The sequence below is a fragment of the Sinocyclocheilus grahami genome, unplaced genomic scaffold (assembly GCF_001515645.1).
Source record: "Sinocyclocheilus grahami isolate Dianchi unplaced genomic scaffold, SAMN03320097.WGS_v1.1 scaffold27.1, whole genome shotgun sequence".
In the NCBI taxonomy this organism is placed as follows: Eukaryota; Metazoa; Chordata; class Actinopteri; order Cypriniformes; family Cyprinidae; genus Sinocyclocheilus; species Sinocyclocheilus grahami.
In genome coordinates, this window is record NW_015505206.1 from 2483986 (window position 1) to 2508872 (window position 24887).

Genomic DNA, 24887 nt, shown 5'->3' on the forward strand with positions numbered 1-24887 from the left:
GTATTGGGTAGGATTAGGGATGTAGAATAAGGTAATGTAGAATAAGGCATTAATATGTGCTTAATTACTACTAATAAATGGCTAATATTCTAGTAATATGCATGCTAATAAGCAACTAGTTAAGAGACCCTAAAATAAAGTGTTACCTTAAGTTCTACTTCTGTAGTTATTTTGGTGAAAGTAACTCAAAAGTAATACAGGAGTCATGTAACACATTACAATTCTGAGACAGTAATATTGTAAGGTAAGGAATTACTTTTAAATAACAGTAACAAGTAATCTATAATGTATTACAGTTTGGAAGTAACTTGCACAACAGTGGTCGTCATTAACATTTCTGTCCACGGACAGAAGTCTGTCTAATAATCAGATAGAACTGTTGAACAAAGGAAATAAAATGTATACAAAAAAGTATTATAATGATTGCTTTTATATTGTTAGTAATAGAAAGGCAAACATTATAATACTTTCTCGTTTGCCGTCAGCATTCAGCAAATACGCATTTATATCATTTAAACAAATCTTTAAATGAGTAATGAGCATCTAATTTAAAAAACCTTGAAAACTTAGTCGAATCCAGCTGTGAGATCTTATGAAGTGTGCATTTGTATCCTGCATGATCACGTGATCTCTGCGTGACGGTCGATCCGTGAGAATGTAATGTGGACTGGAGGAGAGTTCAGCTTCACTGAGACGCGCGATCGACAAACTTTAAACTCACGATTTCAAATTATGCTGTGCTTCATGCTTTTGCCCACTGTCATATTCATGTCGTTTTCACAGTGTGCTGTATGTAAAATGAGTGTTACCTTGGCTTTATTTGAAAAAATATGATTTCCAATGCACACAAACTTCCCAGAATACTGAGTGCCCTGTTGGTTACAGTGTTTACTTCCTTTTTAATGATATTTTTATTAAATATTTGTTTATTTGTGAAAAATACTTTGTCATTTAAAGTATAATCATGTTTATTTTACACATTATTTTTTTTAATCCATTTTCAAATTATTTCAAATTTCTTAAATATTAAATAAAATAATATCGGCCATCGGCCACCGGCCACCCTGCTTTCCAAGATATCGGCACCAGCAGTCAAAAAACAATATCGGTCGACCACTAATTTGTAACATATATTTAACTTGGAATACAATTATTAAGATGAAGTGTGTTTGATTTCATGTGCTGATTAGGACAGATTGGCTAAAAGGTCTAAATTCATAATGAAGGTGCACCAGAGTAACATCTACTGGAATTTAGACTTTAAGGTATTTTAAGGTCAACATAAATGAAGAGAAGCAATGTAAAAAATAATAATATACCACAATCACATGCTTTTTTTATCCAAATGGGATTCAATTTGTCAGAGGACCTCCAAGGTACTGATAACAGTAGTTAATTTGCTCTGTAATTTTCACCCGAGGTTGTATGAGAAAAACAGAAACATGTTTGATTCGGGCAGGATTAAAATCACAAAATATTTCTATGAAACACAAATTTGCCTAAAATCCTCAGGGAAAACTGGTCCCGTCTGAATAGGCTTTAGACAGCGAGCTGGTTGGCGTCAGATGAAGCATAACCCCAATGGATCGGCCAGGTTCGAGTGTCAGTAAATAGACTCAAATGACGTCTAAAAGTGAGCAGGTCATTGTGCTGGCAGTATGTGTGACTCTGTGGCAAAACTGTGGCCGAGAGGCAGTTCATCAGACAGTGTGGCAGCTTTTAATTAAAGAGCGGGTCACTGTAAATGATGACCAGAGGCTGTGATGAAAACGACTGTGCAGCAGCACCTCATGACGCACATTAGAGCCCTGTTTCCTTTATTCCTCTGTTTATCTTGCTTCCCCCCACCCGTCTTAATGTCTCAGTCACGCAGAAATCACATGCTACTCAGTCCAGCTCTGCTCTACCACCATTGAACTATAAATACTCAACGCCTCATGCTTAAAGCAAATCCATTCTCCTCAGAAGTTACGGAGGAGTTTGGTTTTCTGGAGAGCTAATTACAGCTTCAGCGTCGGTGATTAAACTCGGCCTCAGCTCTGATTGGCAGCCAGGAAATCTGTTGTCGTTTTCTCATGTTGGCTGAATGCTGGATCTTGGATTCATATGGGACTTCAGCATTAGAACAACTGCCGCCCACACAGAAAACCCAGACTTGACTTGACGAATGGGGTCCACTGTTTGACAAACAAAAGTGAATATAATTGCTCCTTTAATGGGCTGAACAATATTCATTACATAAACCTATGAGTGTTTCCTCCCTCTCTTTAATTGCTGGCCATTCAAATGACAAGATAAAAGAATAGCTGACTCATAATGAACAATCTGTTGTCATTTACTCACACTTCCTGTATGACCTTATTACTTCTATGGAATACAAAATGATTATAATCATTTTGAAAAATGTGCTGGACTTATTTATTTCATGCAGTGTAAGTGAATAGAAACTAAGGCTTTAAGCTTCAAAAAGAACAAAAATGTACCATAAAAGCATCACAAAAGACCATTTTCTATAATCTAATTATTATGAATGTGTACAATAGTTTTTTTTGCGAAAAACAAACCAAAATCTAAGATTTTGCTTGATTTAAATTATTATTGACTTCTCTGCATCAGTACTTTTTTTATTTAAAATGGTTTAATAAAAAAAAAAAACTTTTTAAGAATAATAAATATTTATAAAATTTAATTAAATAATATTTATATGTTATTTCTAAATTATAGATATGTATCATTCTAATTTCTAATTTATATAATTTAATTTATTAATATAAAATAATTATGTATTCTAAATATAACCTTACTTATTTTTTTGATCTTATTTTTATTTATAAGAGATAGAGAGAAACAGTCCACTTTGCAAGAGTTTCTGCTAAATTATTGTAATAAAGAAAAACATAAATTAAAAATATATGAATCCAAATCACATGGAACAACACCCTTACCTTCTCAGTCAATTACTGTCCGTCTCTGTCAAAACTGCATTTAATAGAAGCTCTAGAGGTTTTCTCCATTTCTGCACAAAGATATGAATCTTTCCCTCAACTCAGTGCCTCTGCATTAATGTAACTTTAATGTAACCCCTTCTTCATGTCAAGGAAAAAAATTGTCAATTTCTCACCCAAAGCTATTATATGGATTCAGAAGACTTGGAGAATTTTCTGAAAAGAACGAATAGCACGTAAAAAAAAAAAAAGTCTTCTTTTGCGTTCATGTAAAGACAAAAATGGAATGACATGAGAGAATATTTTCATTTTTAGGTATACTGTTCCTTTAAGAAAGTTTGAGCAGTATGTTCTCATGGGCATCTTTGTCCATCGCTATACCAAGACCATGTCAATGAACAGAATTTCATTTTTGTCAGGTGCTTCACTGTTCTGCAGCATTGATGTGAACAATTAATCAACCCTCAGGGTATGACTCCCACATCAGTACTCAGTACCCACATCATAATTCACTTAAGCGTCTTTTGGCCCTGGTAACAAATTATGCTTGTGTAAATATATAGAGTGAAGTATCCAAGGTCAATACTCTGCAGCAAGCCGCAGCTCTACCAGTGTGGAATTTTGAGTGGGCAGCGGCAGATGCGTTGCTGAGTGTCAGCCGCTTTCAAGCTAGCTATTTGGTTAGCGCTTAGTGCGCACAACCCCTCCCCTCTGCACAGGAGTCATTAATTATACCTCCTCAACCGAATTAGACATGGAGCGTTTTATCTTAATAGCTCTCTGCAAGTAAGCCTCCAGGATGGGCATTATACTGTTTTCATCTGGCGAAGGCGTTCTCATTCAATTCAGTTCCTCTCTGCCGCTTTTGAGGGCAGAAAATCTACTAAGGCTTGTCGCAAGCCTTTCCTCATCCTCCTGGGGCCTGAAGGTGAAGCCAGAGACCTCCGATATTGTGCGGCACTCATGTAATGACTCCCGAAGGGGGAAGACCTTGATTGGAATAGAAGCAGGTTGAGATCTACAAGCACAAAATCTATTTGCACCGTGCCCATGGAAATGCACAGCACGCAAACAATTAAAATGCTAATTTCCTATCCCTGTGGTAAAGTGCTAATGACTTTTCTAGTCATCCAGCTCCTAATAAATAGTTCCCAGTGACGGTTATAGGATGCAGTGTGGAAACCAGTTGAGGACAGATCTTTTTCCCATGTTCAGATCATTCCATATGTGTTGCATGCACTGTGGGTCAGTGGTGCAGATCAATACATACACTGCAAAGTCACTGGCAATAACATGTTTTATTTTATTTTATTGTTTGCTTTTTGTGAAATAGGGTAAAAATAAACAATATTAAAACAATCACTGTACACATTCATAGTATATAGAAGATAATTATTTAATGGTCACAAAGTAATTATTTATTCAAAGAAATACCTGTCAGACAGTATGTGATTTCGTCTTCATGAGAGAAGACTTTGGGAGGAGACAGGGTTACATATATATATATTAGTGCTGGGCAATGATTAAAATGTTTAATTCGCGATTAATCACATGATTTTCTGCGATTAATCGCATTGCTATGCACAAAATTCAATAATGAATTCAAACGTAGTGTATTGTGCACTTTTTTCATTTAAAAGTACTGCTATATGAACAAAAGTGCAAATAACATTTGGTTTGCAAACACTTTAAACAAATAAGGTGCTTTTTTATTACAGCAGTATTCCTATTACATAGTAGCAGTTAAAATATTTATTGTAAATCTCAACTTAAACATTAATGTAATCAATATAAAACCAAAGCTATTTGCCACTGCCAGGGCATTGGCGATTTTATAGAAAATATTTTATAGTTTGTTACAGAAAAACAAGTTATGCTCAGAGTCCAGAGCCTCGATCATGATATTATAACAGGCACCTTAAAGACCTGTGCTATCGCTGGACCACACGTGATGGGCGAGTGTGGGTGCGGGCGGGTAGAGACTCATATGTGTGGGATGCGGGAGAATAAGGGTGTACTCACACTAGGGAATCTTAACCATGCCCGAGTGCGTTTGACCCCCAAAGCCCGGTTCTTTTGACTAGTGTGATCGCTCTGTGCCGTGCTCGGGCTTGGTTCGTTTAGCCGTCCCTTGGGCGAGGTACACATGTAGTGTGAGCGCTAACCGCACTGGAGCACGGATCTTCTGATACTTGCAGCACGATTGCGTATATATATTGTGAGAGGTCCCAAACGATTAAAAATAATAAACCACAAAGTTAACAAAATGATGCACTCCACTGTGCTGAGCGAGAGCGCTTCTCTGCTGTCTTCACGTGCTATCGGAAACTTCCTATTTCCCTCTTATGAAGTCGTGATTATCAGAACGTTCAGAGCCAGTGAGCAACAGGCTTTCATAATAATAATAATTATTATTATTATAATAATAATAAACTGTGTTAATGCGCGATAAAATAATTGTCGATGTTAATTAATTAATGCGTTAATGCGATAATAACGCGTTAACTTGCCCATCCCTAATATATATACAGTGGGGCAAAAAAGTATTTAGTCAGCCACCAATTGTGCAAGTTCTCCCACTACGTTTTCTCGACTGGATAACCAGTCTCGCAAGTAAAGTTTTGATGGATGAAGACTGCAATCAAGGTAAAGATGATTGTGGTGGCGTACAGGAGTCGTACAGTAAGCACGCGTGAGTCTGTTATATTAATGCATGCATGAGTGCTCTTGACGCACTGATCGCACATTGCACAGGCACAGACATTTCCGTACATTCACGTTGTTTCCACACACATTCATGATAATGTTTTGATTTGTCATGTGTATGTTGCTGTTTTTAGTTATTCTGAATGGATCCGTGTACTGTAGTAGATATATGCAGTCAACAGGCGGTTGATTTCATTTTTTTTTTTTGGCATCTCCTGTTTGGTATCGCAACTTGACTTCTCTAAAATGTAAAAAAGCTCTTTTCTGTTGCACTGTACACATACTATTCTGATTCTGATTTTTTTTTCTTTTATATGTGCTTATATGGGCTCCTTATATCATTTGGTTCTTTGGTGTCCTTTTGGAGTTTGTAAGTGTCTTTTTTTGTAAAGACATCTAAATTTATCTTGAAAAACGCTTGCAGAAAATACAGATTTTTGAAAATCACCCTTCAATCTTTTGGTTTACTTTGCTGGATATAGCAAATTATGACAAAATTAACATCTGAAACAAGATACTGTAAATGGTCTATGCTTAATTTCATGAAGTGTGCTATTAATCGCGATTAATCACAGAAAAAGGGTGTGATTAATTAGATACAATTTTTTTATATATTGACAGCCATAATATATATATATAAACTATTTTGTATATTAAACAATATGAAATAATATAAATACAAATGATAAAACAATAAAACTATATATTTATAAAATAAAATATTTAAATATTTTTTATACATTTAATTGTCTTAAAAAGATAAAATAATTGAGAAATTTATGAAGCTCTGTCTCCTTACAAACTTCATATTTCTTGTGTGTTCCTGCAGGTGTTCATAGTGGGTGGAACTATAAACACTGTCAGGGGCCGTCTTATCAGCAAGGCCAGCACGTTATCATAAATAACTATGTCTGTTTGAGTGAACAGGAAATTGATTGTTTTTACAAACATTTGGTGATATGGCAGTTGTTCATTAGCTGTCAGATGCTCTGCTATCTGACAGCAGCAAGAACAAGAAACAGTGTGCCGTACCCTGCCTGACAGTAAGTAAAACAAAGTTCAATATATCAAACTACTGCTTGGCGAAAGAACGGCACTGCATTCTCAGAAGATGCACTTTAGCATCTTTCCCGACTTCAATATTGACATCGCCTATAGCATCGGTTTAGTATCTTGCTCACGTTTCATTGAGATTTTCTGTCAACAGCAGTGAGTTTACTGTCAGTATGGCACTGTTAGTCTCACTCAACTTCTTAATACATTTTTCCATTTTCCTAGGAGTTTTTCAGTTTCTCCTTTTTGATCTCCAATGAATTTAAACACTTAATAAATAAATACTTATTGTAATAAACTGTCTTCACAATATCTGCAACCATTTGGGCCCTTCAGATCAAATGATCAGAGGCCCCCTTAGTTAGTTTGTGTCTGTATCCACCATAACCCCATTTCACTTTCATGATAAACACAACTGAAGTCGAATGAAATAAGAAAACAAACTTACTTCTTCTCTATTAAAAGCAGTAATACAATGAGGACGACATTAAGCATCTTAATTTGGATTCTCTGCTCCATTGCTTCACAAAGCTCCCTTTTAATTATATTTATCTAATGAGGTCATTGAAATGCATAGGCACAGCCGGCTTGCTTTGCATAGTGGCGGGATGAGGCTGTTTTCATCACAGGCACTACATTGCCTGTGTTGTTTGATTAGATTTTGAGCGGCTCAAACACTATCATTACTTAGTGTCTGGAGCACAAGTGCCTTTCTTCATCAATTTAGTTTATCCAATTTCTTTGTCTTTTTCTCTCTCAGCTTTACAAGTCTCTTGCTGTTTAAGTGTCTTCTTGGTTTATGGATGGTTGCTAGAATATTCACTCTCTTTCACTTTGTTCATAAAAGCAAAGAACTTTTACACAAAACAGAAAGTAGATTTTCACAGTTAGATTTCAATGCCTCATGCATTGATTATTTATGTTTTGATTTTTAAAACCCTTTATTACTTTTTTTCATGAGCAAAGACATTCGAAATGGTTTTCACAAAGTATGGTGATTATACTATATATACACATATATTAGTGGTGAGACTTTCTGCAGGTTACACTGATATACCAGTAGGTGGCGACAAGTGATTGGCTGCATCCAAACCAAAAAATAGACAGATTATATAATATTTTTTCTTCTGAAGATTGAGATTCCGTATTGTGCGGTTTGTGAATGATTTTGTTAAGTGAAGCGACACAACTGACAGAAAGGGTCAGAACGCTTTTGGAATTCATCAAAAATATCTTAATTTGTGTTCCGAAGATGAACGAAGGTCTTACGGGTTTGGAATGACATGAGGGGTGAGTACTTAATGACAGAATTTTAATTTTTGGGGTAAACTATCCCATCTTGTTTAATTTGTTGTTGGGTAAAAGCAATATCACACTCCCAATCGTGTTCTATGTCTGAATATTTTGGCATGAAATAATAGCACTCTTGTTCAAGTCATACTGTTTATATTCAGTCTGAAAGACATCAGACATTCAATGTGTATATTTACAATGTAAGTACGTGTGTGAATGTATAGGTAACACTTTATTTTGATGGCCCCTTTTGAACATTCTGTTGACAATAAATAACGTTGCACGTACATGTCTACTAACTCACATTAGAGTATTAGTAGACTTTTTGCTTAATATCTGCAAACTCTTTATTGTGATGGTCTCCCAACAGACATTCTACTGACTATAAGTAACTTTGCAAGTACATGTCAACTTATTCTAACCCTAACCCTACCAGTCTACTAATACTCTACTAACACTCAGTTGAGAGTTAGTAGACATGTAGGTGCCACGTTACCTATAGTCAACAGAATGTGTTACAGGGACCATCAAAATAAAGTGAAACCAATGTGTACTGTGAAGTTTCAAGGACAACAAAGTTTCAAAAACAAATGCTCAAACATTTCCAAATAACGGATGAAAAACAGAGAGAGAGAGAAAGAGAGAGCTGAGCCAGAGGCCAAAAGTGAGCAGAATGAAAGCAAGAGAGAGAGAGAGAGAGATGTGTGCACGCTACACATGAGACAATGGAGAGAAAGTTAGATCAGAGAGAAAAAAGGGACCAGAGCTAGGCTTAGCAATTTCTGAGTTCTGTTCCATTAAGAATTAATGACTCGGTGCAGTTTCAACTCTAGGCAGTTCTTAGCATTTGCGCTCTGTTTTCATTGGCGAGCTCGCTGACGTCAGCCCACCCTTCCAAAACACACTGAATTATTCAACCGCTTGTGGCCTATCGTTCCATCATCAGCACGTACGGCAACATTTGTGTCCTGCCAGACATGCATAAACATCGCTGTCGACACGCAAAGTGGGAATTGTGCCCAAATATAACACGGCTTTACTCCAGCGTTACTAAAATGCACGCCATCTCTGTAAACGACTGACAGTCCAAGAAGAATCGTGTCCTTTTATTTTCAATAAAGTAAGTACTCTGAAAACATCAAATTCATAAATCATTCTTTTAGCATGGTAAGCCTGGAGTCGACAGAAACTGCAAGTAGTTACATTTGTCTTCAGCTGAAACAGATAAGCTTGGTGAGCCATTTTTACCTACAGTGCTTGACAAAAGAAATGTGCCATCAAACCAAATGAGACAGATTAATGAAATTAATTTTTCACACAGTAGAACAAGAAGCGTTGGAGAAAGTTGGAGGGGAGAAACTCAAAAAGAAAGGCGCTTTGACTCTAATAAGGTTGCGGATGTATCGGCGGCTGTGCTGCTGATAAAGGAAACTCTGGCCATCAGCACGTACGGCAACATTTGTGTCCTGCCAGACATGCATAAACATCGCTGTCGACACGCAAAGTGGGAATTGTGCCCAAATATAACACGGCTTTACTCCAGCGTTACTAAAATGCACGCCATCTCTGTAAACGACTGACAGTCCAAGAAGAATCGTGTCCTTTTATTTTCAATAAAGTAAGTACTCTGAAAACATCAAATTCATAAATCATTCTTTTAGCATGGTAAGCCTGGAGTCGACAGAAACTGCAAGTAGTTACGTTTGTCTTCAGCTGAAACAGATAAGCTTGGTGAGCCATTTTTACCTACAGTGCTTGACAAAAGAAATGTGCCATCAAACCAAATGAGACAGATTAATGAAATGAATTTTTCACACAGTAGAACAAGAAGCGTTGGAGAAAGTTGGAGGGGAGAAACTCAAAAAGAAAGGCGCTTTGACTCTAATAAGGTTGCGGATGTATCGGCGGCTGTGCTGCTGATAAAGGAAACTGTGGCGGTGTCGGAGACGTCCTCAGTCTCCGGTTCATCAGGGGTAGGAGGAACGCGATTACGGCTTCCTCCTAAAGCATGCTGATAGGATTAACAGCATTAACCCAAATTTCCTGTGACACTGGTTAGCACCACTGCAGCTAGTGAGATACCCCGGTCCCCCTGATCACTGCTCATCGCTGTCCAGTGCACTGACCTAGCACACTTAGGAAAGTTTGGTCATGACTGTCATGGTTGTTGTGATCTGTGAGCCTTGATTAACACTGAGAGTGAAAGCTGCCCATGTAAAGAAACGCACAGGGGCTTATATTGGATTTTTTTTACACTGCTAAATAGGGCGAAGAATATACGATCTCATAGGATCACTATATCCTGCTCTGTATGCATGAAAATTATTCTCATCAAAGAACTGAGCACACACACACAAAGGCACAAGAGAATACATGGATGCCACACATGTCCACTTGCAAACAGGCCAGTGCTCTCTGTTGTGTTCCTCCAACGGCACAATTCCCACTCAAGCATCCATTGTGCCCGTTTGGAGGAAGAGGAGGAGGCAGGAATTAATAAGGCATGCAAAGACACTGGCAGGATATAGTCCCGTCCTCCCTCTCTTTCTCTGTCTCTCCCCCTCAGCCTCACTTTATTGGTTCCTCATCTGCTTGGTTTTAACAGCAAAATTACTCAGTCAACATAACTACTCAGCCATAATCACAGTAAACAGAACTAGACATTACCTTAGTGCATCAGAAACACCAACGGGAACTTCTGCCCTAATTCAACATAGCATAAACACGATCAGAGAGTTGTTATTATCGCCTTGTGGTTTGATAAACAACCTTCAAATATACATAAAGCTTTAGTTTGCTTATAGAGCACAGAAAATGTTTATGGTTTTTTGAAAGCTCATCTGTCACTGATATATGCACAGTATTCATTTGGTGAAGCATTGTAGTTCATTCAGTACTCTACGATTCATATATTTCTTGTAAAAAATGTATTGTAATCAGCAAGGATGTACTAAATTGATCAAAAGTGCCAGTAAAGACTTTTACATTGTTACACACAAATATATTTTATATAAATGCTGTTGTAAATGCTAAAACCATTTCCACAAAAATATTAATTGCCACAACTATTTTTAACAATAAGATAATAATAAAAAAAATTGTTGAGCAGCAAATCAGCATATCAGAATGATTTCTGAAGGATCATGTGACACTGAATCCTGGAGTAATGATGCTGAAAATTCAGCTTTAGATCACAGGAATAAATTACATATTTTTTTAAGTATTACATTGGAAAACTATTTCAAATTGTGATAATATTCCACAATATTACTGTTTTTTAATCAAATAAATGCAGCCTTGGTGAGCATAACATGACTCTTTCAAAAACATTAACCCTATACCCGACCCTAAACTTGCCATTATTTACTCAGCCTCATGCCTTCTTCAAACCTATACTATGACTTTCACAAAAGGTGCATTTTTGAAGAATTACTAAAAAGTGGTTTACATGATATACCATGTAATCTTAGTCTAATGAAGTAATGAAGTAGCAATGCCCAGTCTCAGTAGACTTCAGAACACTCATTTGGACTGTTATTGTGTCTGCTTTTATGTGTTTATGGTAGTTTTGTATCCTTTTTGGACCTTGAAAGCTCTCAGTCCCCATTCATTGTAATTGCAGAGAAAAGTGTGACCTCAAAATAAGTAGATCTTCCAAATTTCTCCTTTTTTGTTTAATGAAAGAAGAAAGTCGGCAGGTCTGAAATGAAATAAAGATAAGTACACGATGACAGAATTTTCATTTTGATGGGTGAACTAATACTTTAAGAGCAAAAAAGTAAACTATATTTATGTGAAGAGTCACCCTTTTGGCCCAGTCTGACAGACAGGCAGTCTAACACTCTGATCTTTGTCAGAGATAAATGCAGTATGATGATGTGGGCATGGCAGCTCATCTGGTATCCTCAGCTGTCGTTTTACCCTATACTTCAGCTGCTGCTGAGCTCTGTAGATGCAGAAACTGATGCAGTGCCAACTTGACAAGCCACAGACACAGAGGAGACATGCTTCAGTGATCAGGACGCACACACACAAACAGATGCAAACAATTCAAGATCACTCTGAGCCACTGAGATATTTAAAAGCAAATGTCAGAATTCAGATAATCACCTCCAACTTTTACCTCTTAGATTTAACTCCTAGATATTCACAAATTGTGTTGTTTTGGCAAGTGATCATATTAGCTTGCCTCATAATAAAAAAATCTCTAAAAGAACTAGAAGAAACAAACATGGTGGACAGTGTGTCTCCATAAGAATGTAATTGGTGTAGTAAAGGCAGTGAGGAAGTGGTCTGGTGACATGAGAGCCCCTCTTATTGCCGCTGGGTATCGAAATGTGAGGAAGACTCTGTTATAATATGGATTCTGCCTTGTGAGAGTTAGAATAGAGCCTCTGCAGGAGCCAGGGGAATTCATTGTGTGCGTCATAGCCAGCACAGAGGGGAAGAGATTGATTTTAAACTGGATTTTGCCTAGGCAGTCGAATGTGTCTCTCTCATTGTGGAGACAGGAAAGTTTGTTCATTTCTGCAGTCAGAAGGCATGCAGCCACTTCTTGCTGCCAAAAACACTCCTCTGCTTTTATACGACCAGTGCTAGGCTGGATTTACAATAAGCTTTTCTTTGTTTTTTTTGTTTTTTTTTTCTAACACGATAACAGGGAACAAAAATTTCATAGCTCAGCTTTTCAGTCTTTTGTAGACTGCATTATCTGCATTGTAGACTCATTTATTTTGTTCAGATACTAGTTATAGAGCAGCTAGGACAATCAGGCAAATGATTGTAAGTGATTAAAAGTGAAAATTCACTTCTTAAAGGTGTAGTAATATTTATTTTAATAATAATTTTGATAAACAGAACATTTTATTATTTTATTAAGTTTTTTTAAATTTATTTTTTAAATTAATTTTATTTTTCAAACTTTCGCTGCCATAGTAATGAAGGCATATGCAATGCACAATTTTGAGCTGCAATACTTTTATATTTTAATAAAATATTTTAATAAAAATTTAGATAAGCAGAATAATTTTTCATAGATTGTTTAGTTTAGTTTAGTTTAGTTTTGTTCAACCTCTGTCAGCTCCAGTAATGACTTTCACTTTCACTGGGCAGACATAATTTAGGCATTTGCACTATTTTGAGGTCTCTGAAACAAATATTTATAGTCATTGCATGCAGTCTACATTGGGGGCTACATAGGGACTACATCAAATACATGGCGATAGCAAAAGGATTTGGCACGCATGGGAGCAATCTGTGGAGACAAAGTATACTCATAAGTGTTTTTTTCTTAGTGTTGATCTGTTTAAAGAACATAGAGAGCCGAGTCTTAATTAGCTTCAATCTAAAAGTTAAATGAGGCTCCCAGGTGGCTTTGCTAGTTTAAGTGTTGTCTGTCTGAACTCTGAAGTGGAGATGCTCCACTCACAGATGGTGGCATGATTACTAATGCAGCTCTTTCCTGTCTGCAACCCTGTCATTTTTTTCTTTACTAAAGTACACTTTTCTCTACAGATTTAGCTACTTTGTACAACTATCAGCTAATTGGAGTGTTCTATATTCACCCCAGTCACTCATAATTATGTCTAGAACATGCCTCCCCAGAGGATCTGAGCTGTTAACCAAAAGGTTGTAGGTTTAAACCCAAGAAGGGACAGTCCATTAACCACTGCCGTTTTGCCCTTGAGCAAAGCACTTAACCCCAGGCTACTCCAGCGGGACTGTCCCTGCAATAAGTGTTCTGTATACGGTCTTGGACAAAACTAAAAGTTTTGCGCATTTCTGACTCAGTGTAAGGATGTCTGCGAATGAAAAAAATATGCACAAATCTGAATAAATAAACGAATCACTTGTTGATTGGGCAAAAAAAACACATTTAAAACTGTTTATCTAATTCTTGTTTAAAATGTAAAAGTAATGTCTCAGTATATTGATAAATAATTTTTAAATGCAGCATCTACATTGCATTTGTTTGTCGTTTTGCCAAATGTTTTTCTTTTTATCCATTTCACATAAGTAAAGTGATTTATTTATTTAAATAAAAAAATAAAAATGTAGTATAACATAAATGTATTCATTAAGTTGAATGAATCAAATATAGGCAAATAAAATGGCAAATAAATAGACATTTATATAAACTTTTTATCTTAATCATGTTTAAAAAATGTCACAAATGTAACAATAAAGTTATTTGTTTATTTACATTTTTACTCTTAAGTTAATAAAATTGGTAATTAATTAAATTATAATTAAATAAATTGGTAAAAAAAATGTAAGTGACACTCCTAGTTCTTGCCAGGTATAAACATCAATGTATCTGATTAACCACTTGGGATTGGATTACCCAGATTTTAATATTTAATAGGTGTAAACAGGGCTTTGTTTGGGTGAGGTAGTACCCTAGGATGAATTCAGCTATGAAATAAATAAAAACTGAATGAGAGTACACTAGATGTACTGTAAGCTGTAGTAATGCAGGTTCTACTTTAGTCAACCCCTTCTGACTGTGTCTAAAAACAGGACCTTCTCCCTAGTCCAAATTAAATAATCATCTTGACTGCCCTGTAAATAGAATTGTCTTCCTCCTCGCTCGGGAAAACAGGAACCCCTCTACAATTAAGTCGGCACAGATTGGCGGTGGTCTTTACGAGGCGTCAGAAATCTCCAGCCGACTGCAATTTTCACCAGAGATTTGGCACTCCCTTGATGGCTCCCTGAGAGGCTCTCAAGGGAAAGCCCTACTATTCATTGTAATTAAGAAATTTCTCCACTGCCGGCAGCGAAAGGTTTTATCGTTCATGCTTCAGCACACTATACCTACTGTACTGTAATCCCAGCTAGTGAATGGTCTGCGCAAGCAGGCTGCTGTCCAAATATGCTTTAGACACAGTGCAGCAAAATACAGTTGTGACTCCTCTTCTGAGTGCTTAATCCCGCTCTGTTCACACAGAGATTGCTTATTGTGTACATGCAGTGGAAAATCACGTGAAGTTCACACATGCAGTATATAGTAACTGCACTAAAGGAGGTTTACAATCATTACAACAACAATCATTTGTTTGTAATTTCATGTTTGTGGTGAGATTAAAATGTGAAAATATAATATATAATATAGTATAAAATATAATATATAATAATGTGTGATATATGTAGTCATGAAATCAAAGACAAGTGCTCAGATTAATTTCCCAAACATTTAAATTGCGACAATAAATATTCATTTGAATTTGGCAAATTCATACATTATGGTCTAGAGAGAGCACATTGTTTAAAAACAAAAGGCCACTTTGTAAATTTTAGTTTGCTGATAGGTGTTTGTGGTAATTAATATTTCTTTCATCCATCCTACATTACCATTCAAATGTTGAGGTCGGTATGATTGTGAAAGAAGTCTCTTATGCTCTCCAAGGCTGCATCTATTTGATTAAAAATACAGTAAAAATAGTAATATTGTGCAATTTTATTACAATTTAAAGTCACTTTTTTTCTATTTGAATATACTTTAAAATGTAATTTATTCCTGTGATGACAATGCTGAAGTTTCAGCAGCCATTACTCTAGTCTTCAGTGTCACATGATTCTTCAGAAATCATTTTAATATGCATTCTAATCATTCTAATAACATTCTGATTTGGTGCTCAAGTAGCATTATTGTAAATGTTAAAAACATTTTACTGCTTAATATTTTTGTGGAAACTGGTCATTTTTTTCAGGATTTGATTAATATAGAACAGCATTTAGTTGAAATAGAATTTTTTACTAACAATGGAAGTTTTTACTTTCACTTTTAATCAATTTAATGCATCCTTGCTGAATGAAAAGTGTCTTTATTTAAAAAAAATTAATAAAATCTTACTAAAACATCTGAAGACATGCCATACAGTATTTCTCCCTATGCACAGAGCCGCATTAACCACTGGGCTAGGCGGGGCTGAAGCCCCGGGGCCCGAGCAAGGAGGGGGCCCGTGATTGGCTGTGGAGTAGATTGACGGACATCGGTAGCGCCGAGCGCCAAAGCCCCACCACGCCCCTCACTTTTTAGCGCTATTATTTAGTGGAGTTTTCCGTAAATTCCATGCATTACCATTAGAGATTAAAACGTCACATTTGAATTTGTTTTACCAATCAAATGCATTTATATATATATATATATATTATTTTACTTTTGAATGAATTGTGCACGTAGCCTATCAGGTTATCGCTGCGCATAATGTGTGCATTTACCTCTCCACTTCATTCTGGTGTAATCTAGAAACGGTCATGCAAAGAGCAATCTTCGATAAGTAAAAATGCGCCGAGCGCCAAAGCCCCACCACGCCCCTCACTTTTTAGCGCTATTATTTAGTGGAGTTTTCCGTAAATTCCATGCATTACCATTAGAGATTAAAACGTCACATTTGAATTTGTTTTACCAATCAAATGCATTTATTATATATATATATATATTATTTTACTTTTGAATGAATTGTGCACGTAGCCTATCAGGTGATCGCTGCGCATAATGTGTGCATTTACCTCTCCACTTCATTCTGGTGTAATCTAGAAACGGTCATGCAAAGAGCAATCTTCGATAAGTAAAAATGTCAACAATTCTAAAAAAAAAAAATAGTGAGAGAAAAAAATGAGGAGAGAGGGGAAACATGAGTTTAGTCGCTAAAATCCACAGCTAGTTTATATTACTAAAGCTCATGATGGAGTGGGAGTTGTGGAACCGCAAATGGACCGGACACATGGAGCAGATAAAAACACAGCGTCATCATCCCCAGAGATTTTAGGTTAGTTTGATTATTAACTTGATAGATGTATAGTGCTTTTTGTGTTTGAACAAACTCTATAGGGCTAGTATATTCGCTTATGGGTTGAGTTGTTTTACCAATCAAATGCATTTATTATATATATATATATATTATTTTACTTTTGAATGAATTGTGCACGTAGCCTATCAGGTTATCGCTGCGCATAATGTGTGCATTTACCTCTCCACTTCATTCTGGTGTAATCTAGAAACGGTCATGCAAAGAGCAATCTTCGATAAGTAAAAATGTCAACAATTCTAAAAAAAAAAAATAGTGAGAGAAAAAAATGAGGAGAGAGGGGAAACATGAGTTTAGTCACTAAAATCCACAGCTAGTTTATATTACTAAAGCTCATGATGGAGTGGGAGTTGTGGAACCGCAAATGGACCGGACACATGGAGCAGATAAAAACACAGCGTCATCATCCCCAGAGATTTTAGGTTAGTTTGATTATTAACTTGATAGATGTATAGTGCTTTTTGTGTTTGAATAAACTCTATAGGGCTAGTAGCCTATATTCGCTTATGGGTTGAGAAATTCATTTTGTGCGTCATGATGTAAGCTTTTCATTTAAACACATTTTAAGCATTGTGGTTTAAAAACTAATTTAACTGTTCAGGGACATTAAGCAGTGGGGCAGAATTCATTTTGGCAAATGCGAGCGTTAACACGGGTTCTGTTACGCTTGCTCGTACAGCGCCTGACTGGGGTTATTTTTCGCACCTTGTGTTTAGTTCAAGTTCAAGTTCATTTTATTTGTAGAGCTCATATACAACAGCCACCAGGCTGACCAAAGTGCTTTTCAGAAGAGCAACAATTTTACCACATACACAGAGAACAAACCAGACAAAAATTAAAAACCGCACGTTTAAAAATTACCATATCACAGTAGTTATTATAATTATAATAGTAATTAATACACTAAGGAAAACAAATAAGTTTGTAGCAAGGACTTAAAAACAGACAAAGAAGGCGCCATTCTAATCTCTAAAGGTAGGGTATTCCAGAGTCGTGGCCCTGCCACCGCAAATGCACGCTCCCCTCTAAGCTTAAGCCTAACGTGAGGGACCACCAACAAGGCCTGGTCACAGGATCGTAGGCTTCTAGATGGAGTATAGAAGTAAAGAAGGTCAGATAGATAGACAGGAGCTTGGTTATATAGGGATTTATATACAAAGAGGAGAATTTTAAAGTGTATTCTCTGACAAACCGGCAACCAGTGTAGAGATCTAAGAATTGGAGTGATGTGTTCATATTTATGACACTTTAAAAGAAGTCTGGCTGCAGCATTTTGGACAAGCCGAAGACACGCAATTTGAGATTTAGATGTACCGCAATATAAAGAATTGCAGTAATCTAGACGAGACGTAACGAACGCATGAACAGCCATTTCTAGAGTTTTTGGAGTGAGAAAGTTTTTAATTTTAGACAGTAAACGAAGCTGATAGAAACTGGACCCAATGACAGAAGAGATATGTTTATCAAATTTTAAATGCTGGTCGACTAGAATACCTAGGTTCCGCACCCACGAGGATCTAAAAACGGATAAACTTTCTAACTCAGGGTTTATACACTGAGAGTTATCATTTGGACCGAAAACAATTACCTCGGTCTTGTCTTCATTTAGGAAGAGGACATTTTGGGCTAGCCATGATTTAACCTCCTCTAAACATTTCAGAAGGGAAGTAATCGCAGTGGAATTGTTTTTCTTGATTGGTAGAGAGATTTGAGTGTCATCTGCGTAGAAATGAAAAGACACACCATGTTTTTGTAGAATAGAGCCCAAAGCTAACATGTAAAGAGAGAATAGAGAGGGAGCTAAAATAGAGCCTTGTGACCTGAGCAGGGGAAGAGGAAAAATTACCCAACTTCACTAAAAACTTTCTGTCAGACAGGTATGACTGAAACCATTTCAGAACGTTTAGACGTTTAGTTTAAACGTTCAAACACGCATAGTTATGTGTCAAAATGCCTGTCTCCGACCTCGTCAACACAGTTATTTGTGTCTTAAATGAAAGTTAATAGTTAAAGATAAAGCATGTGCACTGGTTGGCTATTATGCGATCCTGGCATTATATGATGAGATTTTAAAGGGATATAGTTCACCCAAAAATTAAAATATTGTCATCATTTACTCAATTTCAAGTTGTTCTGAACATGTATGAATTTTATTTGAATTTACTTTGTTCTCCTCAACATAAAAGAAGATATTTTGAAGAATAATTGTAACCACCAGAAAGTTTCTGGTCCCTGTTGACTCCAATAGTTTTTTAAATTTATTTTGAGATATTGGAATTGGTAACAAGAATTATGAAACTTTGATTGGATAAAAATCCCATTTTAAGCTATATCATTATTGTGACAGGGGGGCCCTGCAGTAAGTCATAGCCCCGGGGCCCAGTGAGGTCTTAATGCGGCCCTGCCTATGCATGGAACAATTCAGAAAATCCATCAGTCAGCTAAGCGGGAAATGGTCCTGACTTCATGATTCAGATATTCTGCTTTAAGTTGAACTGTGATTAATGTGCTCTATCCATCAGCAACACCACTGAGGGAGGAGGAACGTACATTAAAAAGTGCTGCAAAGGCTTCTGCATCGACATCCTGAAGAAAATCGCTCGGAACGTGAAGTTCACCTACGACCTTTATCTGGTGACCAACGGGAAGCACGGCAAGAAGATCAACAACATGTGGAACGGCATGGTGGGAGAGGTGAGAAGATTTCACTAGCCAAATCTGCCGATGCGATTTGTTATCGAACGCTGCTTTTCCATTAACAGAGATAAACAAAGGTTAGATTGAATAAAGTTTTGTTCTCCCTCTCTCTCTCGCGCGCTCCACTGGAAGTAATTTTGTAAAAGTCAGTCAAAGCCTGATAGCAATCAAATGTGAAATTGGGGAAATGAGCTAGATATTTGTTCAATTTGGATCCAGAGGGAGCGAAACGCTAGAACTCAAGTCTCATTTGGCTGCAAAAAGGAATCGAAATATCCCAGGTGTTCTGTCTATAAACTTTGCAGCTTTTGACTAAACCCCTGTGTCATCTTGTCTCCTTCAACAGGTGGTGTACAAAAAAGCAGTCATGGCCGTGGGCTCCCTGACAATCAATGAGGAGCGCTCAGAGGTCATCGATTTCTCCGTCCCCTTCGTGGAAACAGGGATTAGTGTGATGGTATCCCGTAGCAACGGAACCGTCTCCCCATCAGCGTTTTTAGGTAACTATCTGCAGGGCACAGCAGCTGTTTTCTCGACGATCGTCTTATTTCCACCTGTCAAAATATTGAAGTCTTTCCACCAGTCAAACCCCAGATCCGACAGGCCGATAGAGTCACCCACAAATCCGCTGAAGTGGGCCGCTTTTAGATTCATAGCACCCTGAGTGCTCCTTTATGCTTGATGGCACTAGATCAGCAAGCCATTATTTAATTAGCATAAGGCCAATAATTACAGGGTCTGAGAAACTTCCCCAATGGACACTTGCCAGTTTCGCATTTGCTTCCCACGGTAAAGCTCTTTTCATCTCTTCAGCTTGTCTATAGTCACATATCAAGCAGAATGCCTTGATGATAGTCGCTGACTGTGACTTTTTCCCCCGATCTATCTGTCTCTCGCTCCCGCTTCGCTGCAGAGCCCTTCAGTGCGTCTGTGTGGGTGATGATGTTTGTGATGCTGCTGCTGGTGACTGCAATGGCTGTCTTCATGTTTGAGTTCGTCAGCCCCCTGGGCTTCAACAGGAACCTCGCTCAGGGCAAAGGTACGTAACTAGCACTCTCAGCTACTCACTCCCTCCCTCCACAGTTCCTCCTCCGTTTCCCCTGCAATGCAGTCGGTCTTTCAGTTTCAGACACACTAGTAAATCCTTGCCCTGCTCTGATAGAGCGTCTCACATCTGCACCTCAAACCCCTTGTTCTTTTGCGAAACATTAAGGCTTAATTTATACTTAATTTCGGTGCTGAGTGGTTTCGGGCTCGGAGTTAGTTCAATAAAGTTCAATTCATTTTCATTTGATTCAAGTGGATCAGATTTAATTCATGTAGCCTCATTTGGAGTGCCTTTGTTACGTGGCACTAAAAAGCATTTCTTCTTTTGTTAGACGACTCATTTAAAGCTTAGATTTTCAAAAGGGAGGCACGTCAAAGCAATCTAAAGATAAATCAGCTGTCTATTTCTACAGCCACCTTACAAAGGAATTGTTCTAGGTTTACTTCTGTGTATTTATCGTAATGTTTCACGGTGAACTCTTGCATGCAGTTTCACTTATATGAAAACAAAAGGCAGATGAACTGTTCAAGAATATGAAGATTAACAGCTGAGCAGCAGGGTGCTGTACTTCTGCTTTATTCTGTACAAGTGCTCTAATGACCGTGAAGAGGGGAGATTATGTTATTTCTGAAATTAAAGAACTGAGAAAGACTTTGGCACGAATGAAGGATGTTAATGAAAACGCATCTTCCGCAGACCCCCACGGACCATCCTTCACCATGGGCAAAGCAGTCTGGCTGTTGTGGGGCCTGGTATTTAACAACTCCGTGCCCGTGCAAAACCCCAAAGGCACCACCAGTAAATTCATAGTGTCCATCTGGGCCTTCTTCGCTGTCATCTTCCTGGCCAGTTACACTGCCAACCTGGCTGCTTTCATGATCCAGGAGGAATTTGTGGACCAAGTGACAGGTCTAAGCGACAATAAGGTAAAACTATATATTTATACACTAGTGTTCACATTTTTGGGGTCTGTAAGTTTATTTATTTATTTTTAAAGAAATTAATTAATTATTTGGCAAGAATGCAATACATTAATCAAAAGTGAGAGTAAAGACTTTTATATTGGAAATATTTGAAGTTTTACTGAAATAAATGTCTATTCGTCGAGATTTATCATGATTTACACAAAATTATCAAGTAGCACAACTGTTTTCATCATTTAGAATAATAATAGGAAAGGTTTCTTGAGCAAAAAATTAGCATATTAGAATAATGAATAATGGCTGCTTAAAATTTCAGCTTAACTTAAATGATTTTAGCAAATGGCTGCAATATAACAAACAGTGAAAAATTTAAGGGGTCTGAATACTTTCCGTACCCACTGTATATAAAAAAAATAACCATTAAAAATATTCACATTCTTAATACAGTTTACCTCGCGTTTAGGTCATGTAAGGATATTTATTGATAGATTATGTGGCAAAGTATGTGTGTGTGTCTCCCAAAGATCTAATGAAAGCTTCGCCACTGATGGCAGCACAGTGGTTTCGATCCTGTAATAGCGCAACAAAGTACTTTGACCTTTGGAGACGTTGCAGTCTCTGCTGGGTATTTACTGCAGTCTACAGTGTTTACTTTGCAGGCTTGAAGTTTTGTCAGGCGCTGGATGTTTTGTTCATGAGGCTTGTATCCAAGACTAACAAGTGCTCCTCCTTTACATGAAAACAAAGTCTTCACAACTGATTAGTATTTATTTCAGAGAGAGAATGCACAAGAATCTTTCATGAGAATCCTGCACCACGCCAGCATGCTGATGTGAGTGTTGGATGACAATGAGCTGGAGCCTTCTTTAAAATAATTTGGATGCTTGGAAGGTTTAAAAAGGACTATGCTGCGTATTGCTTTGCAGAACTGGTCTGTGAAGAGAAAAACAGAAGAATAAAGACTACTGATGGCCTATACTATGAAATTTTAATAGAATAGAATAGAATAATATTTTCAGGTATTACTGTTAATTAAAGGCCTGTTTAATTGGTTCAAATATTTGTATTTTATTTATTTATTTATTTTATTTTTTTGGTGGTGGAGCTAGTCAAAATTTTTGAATAATAGTCAAAAATATGGCAAAACAAGTGAAAATCTGAACTAGTAGCCCATCCTGGCAAGTGTAAAATATCCTGTTTGAAAAGAATCTCTTCAATCACAAATAAAACAAAGCCCAAAGTTATTTCACATAGATTGTAAACTCTCTTATGTAGCGGTGAGCTCTATTAAAGTAGAATAATTTGTCTTGTTCAGCTGTCATGGGACTTTTTGTTGGCGTTTTACTGTAAGCTCAGCATTTGTGTGGAGGATTCATAAATACAATGTCTTTTGTAACTGGTAGTGAGCTGTTACTCTGTGTTAAATCCTGTAGGAGGACAGTCATTAAAGGCACAATATGTAAGATTTTTTTATTAAAATATCCAAAAACCACTAGAACAGTGTTATATATTTTGCTGACTTGTGTACTTACATTATCCCAAATGTTGTGAAGAATGTTTAAATGCTGCCAATGACGTCATAACCAGGGTTTGAAATTAACTTTTTCACTCACCAGCCAATTTGGCTACTAAATTTTTGTTACCGGCCATTCATAATTTCTACTAGCCAAAAAAATTTAACAAATAAATTATGAAAAAAAGGCCAGAGGAAAGCCAACAGCTTGAGGCTGTCCACACTGGATGCGACAAAGTGACCATTGCAAATCATTTGTACTTTGTCAAACAGTAGGTCTACGTCATAAATAGAATGAGGCATCAGTTTACTGTCGGGGATTTGTCGTGCTGTGCTGTGCCACATCCAGTGTAGGCCGCATCACAGATTATAATGGGTTCTATCTATGGGACTATCTGGTGTAGACACGATGAGAGTCTTCAGGCATTTTTTGACTTTTCGTTATTGCTACAATGCAAAGGAAACCAGTGCGCCCGCCACATAGCTTACTTGAACACACCCTTGCTTCGGCGATCGACCCACCGGGAATGTCCCGGTGCTCCCGATGGCCAGTAGCTACATCGCTGGGTATGTTCAAGTAAGCTAGATGCCCAGATGCTGAGCAATTAGGCTTATTTAATATCATGATGAGTCTCAAGTTCAGTATTTACACTAAATCTGTGCAGATTTGGCTTACATGAACTTCCTCAAGAAATTAATTAGTAAACATAATTTACGAAAAGTAACCCGCCAAATTGGCTAGTGATTTGACAGCGTTACCAGCCACAGCTGATTTTTACCCGCATTTGGCGGGTGTTAATTTCAAACCCTGGTCATAACCCCTCGATTTCGGGTTTTGTTTTGTAGAAAACATGGAAGGACCAAAGATGCTTTAATATGTTGTGCGTTTTAATAGACCGGTGACGACCACACAGAGTAGCATTATAACAGAACTTTCAAACGTATCTAGTATGATAAAACAGCGCTGCTTTTTTTCCCACATACGCACGACCGGAAGGAGCGGAAGCAGTCGACTGTGGCATAATAAAAGCTCCGCTGCTTTCGAGTCGTGTGTCACGCTCGTTCAGCGGCCTCGTTTCGCTTCCACGGCTTTCAGCCTCACCCTGCTTCATTCTACTACGTTAATAAATCATTAGCTCATCCATGAACATGATTTCTGCCCGAGTCCCGTCGGATTGCATCGGCTGTGGGGATGAAGACCACAACTCCCATGATTCCACACTCAGTCACGGCATCATCAAACTACGCCTTTGTTTCTTTGTTTATTTTGAATACGCGCCCTCTAGCGGCGAAAATGACATATTGTGCCTTTAACAAAAAGCCACATTTGTGTGGTGGTGTTCGGCAGAGTATGTGAGTGGAGTGGAGCGTCAACAATTTCCACTCCGTGCTCTGAGTAATTATTTAATAATCACTCCGCTCCCGGTTTACCATTTCCCGCTTCCGCTCCACTCCTCGCAGAAACACCGCTCTGCAGCTAAAGTATTTCAGTTTGTTTGAAATATCACAGTTCTCTTCATAACATATATTAAAAAATAAAATAACAGCAGAGTTTCAAAGTGGCTTATTTTAACACTAGTGTTCAAACTTTTTTCCTACCATGTGACAAGCTAATAACATGGTTGTCAGCATTAAAAGGTATAATTGCTGGGGTTTTTTTGTTTGTTTTTTGGGTGCAAATTTTGTGTGTGATGAAAATAATAGTGCGTTTTCGTCAGTTATTTTACCTACGGATCTATGCATTTCTTACAGATTTCTGCTCATTCGAAATCGGATACAGATGAAGTAGCACTGTAAGATTACATTTGTTTGAATGCATTATTGAGAGAGCGATTGCGTGTGAATAAGTGTTGTAGTACTTGTTTAAATTATGCTTTCAGCTGAAAATATCTATAT

At 37.4% G+C, this 24887-nt stretch overlaps 1 protein-coding gene across 1 annotated transcript in view; it reads left to right on the forward strand.

The window, feature by feature from the left end:
- The window catches only part of LOC107568390 (glutamate receptor ionotropic, NMDA 2A-like), a 169037-nt gene that overhangs the window by 130103 nt on the left and 14047 nt on the right, over positions 1-24887 (forward strand). Inside the window, exons 5-10 of the mRNA XM_016254355.1 lie at positions 3509-3625; positions 3795-3910; positions 19333-19504; positions 19854-20007; positions 20421-20546; positions 21252-21481. Of these exons, the coding sequence (XP_016109841.1) occupies positions 3509-3625; positions 3795-3910; positions 19333-19504; positions 19854-20007; positions 20421-20546; positions 21252-21481 (915 nt within the window). The remainder of the gene's footprint in view (positions 1-3508; positions 3626-3794; positions 3911-19332; positions 19505-19853; positions 20008-20420; positions 20547-21251; positions 21482-24887) is intronic.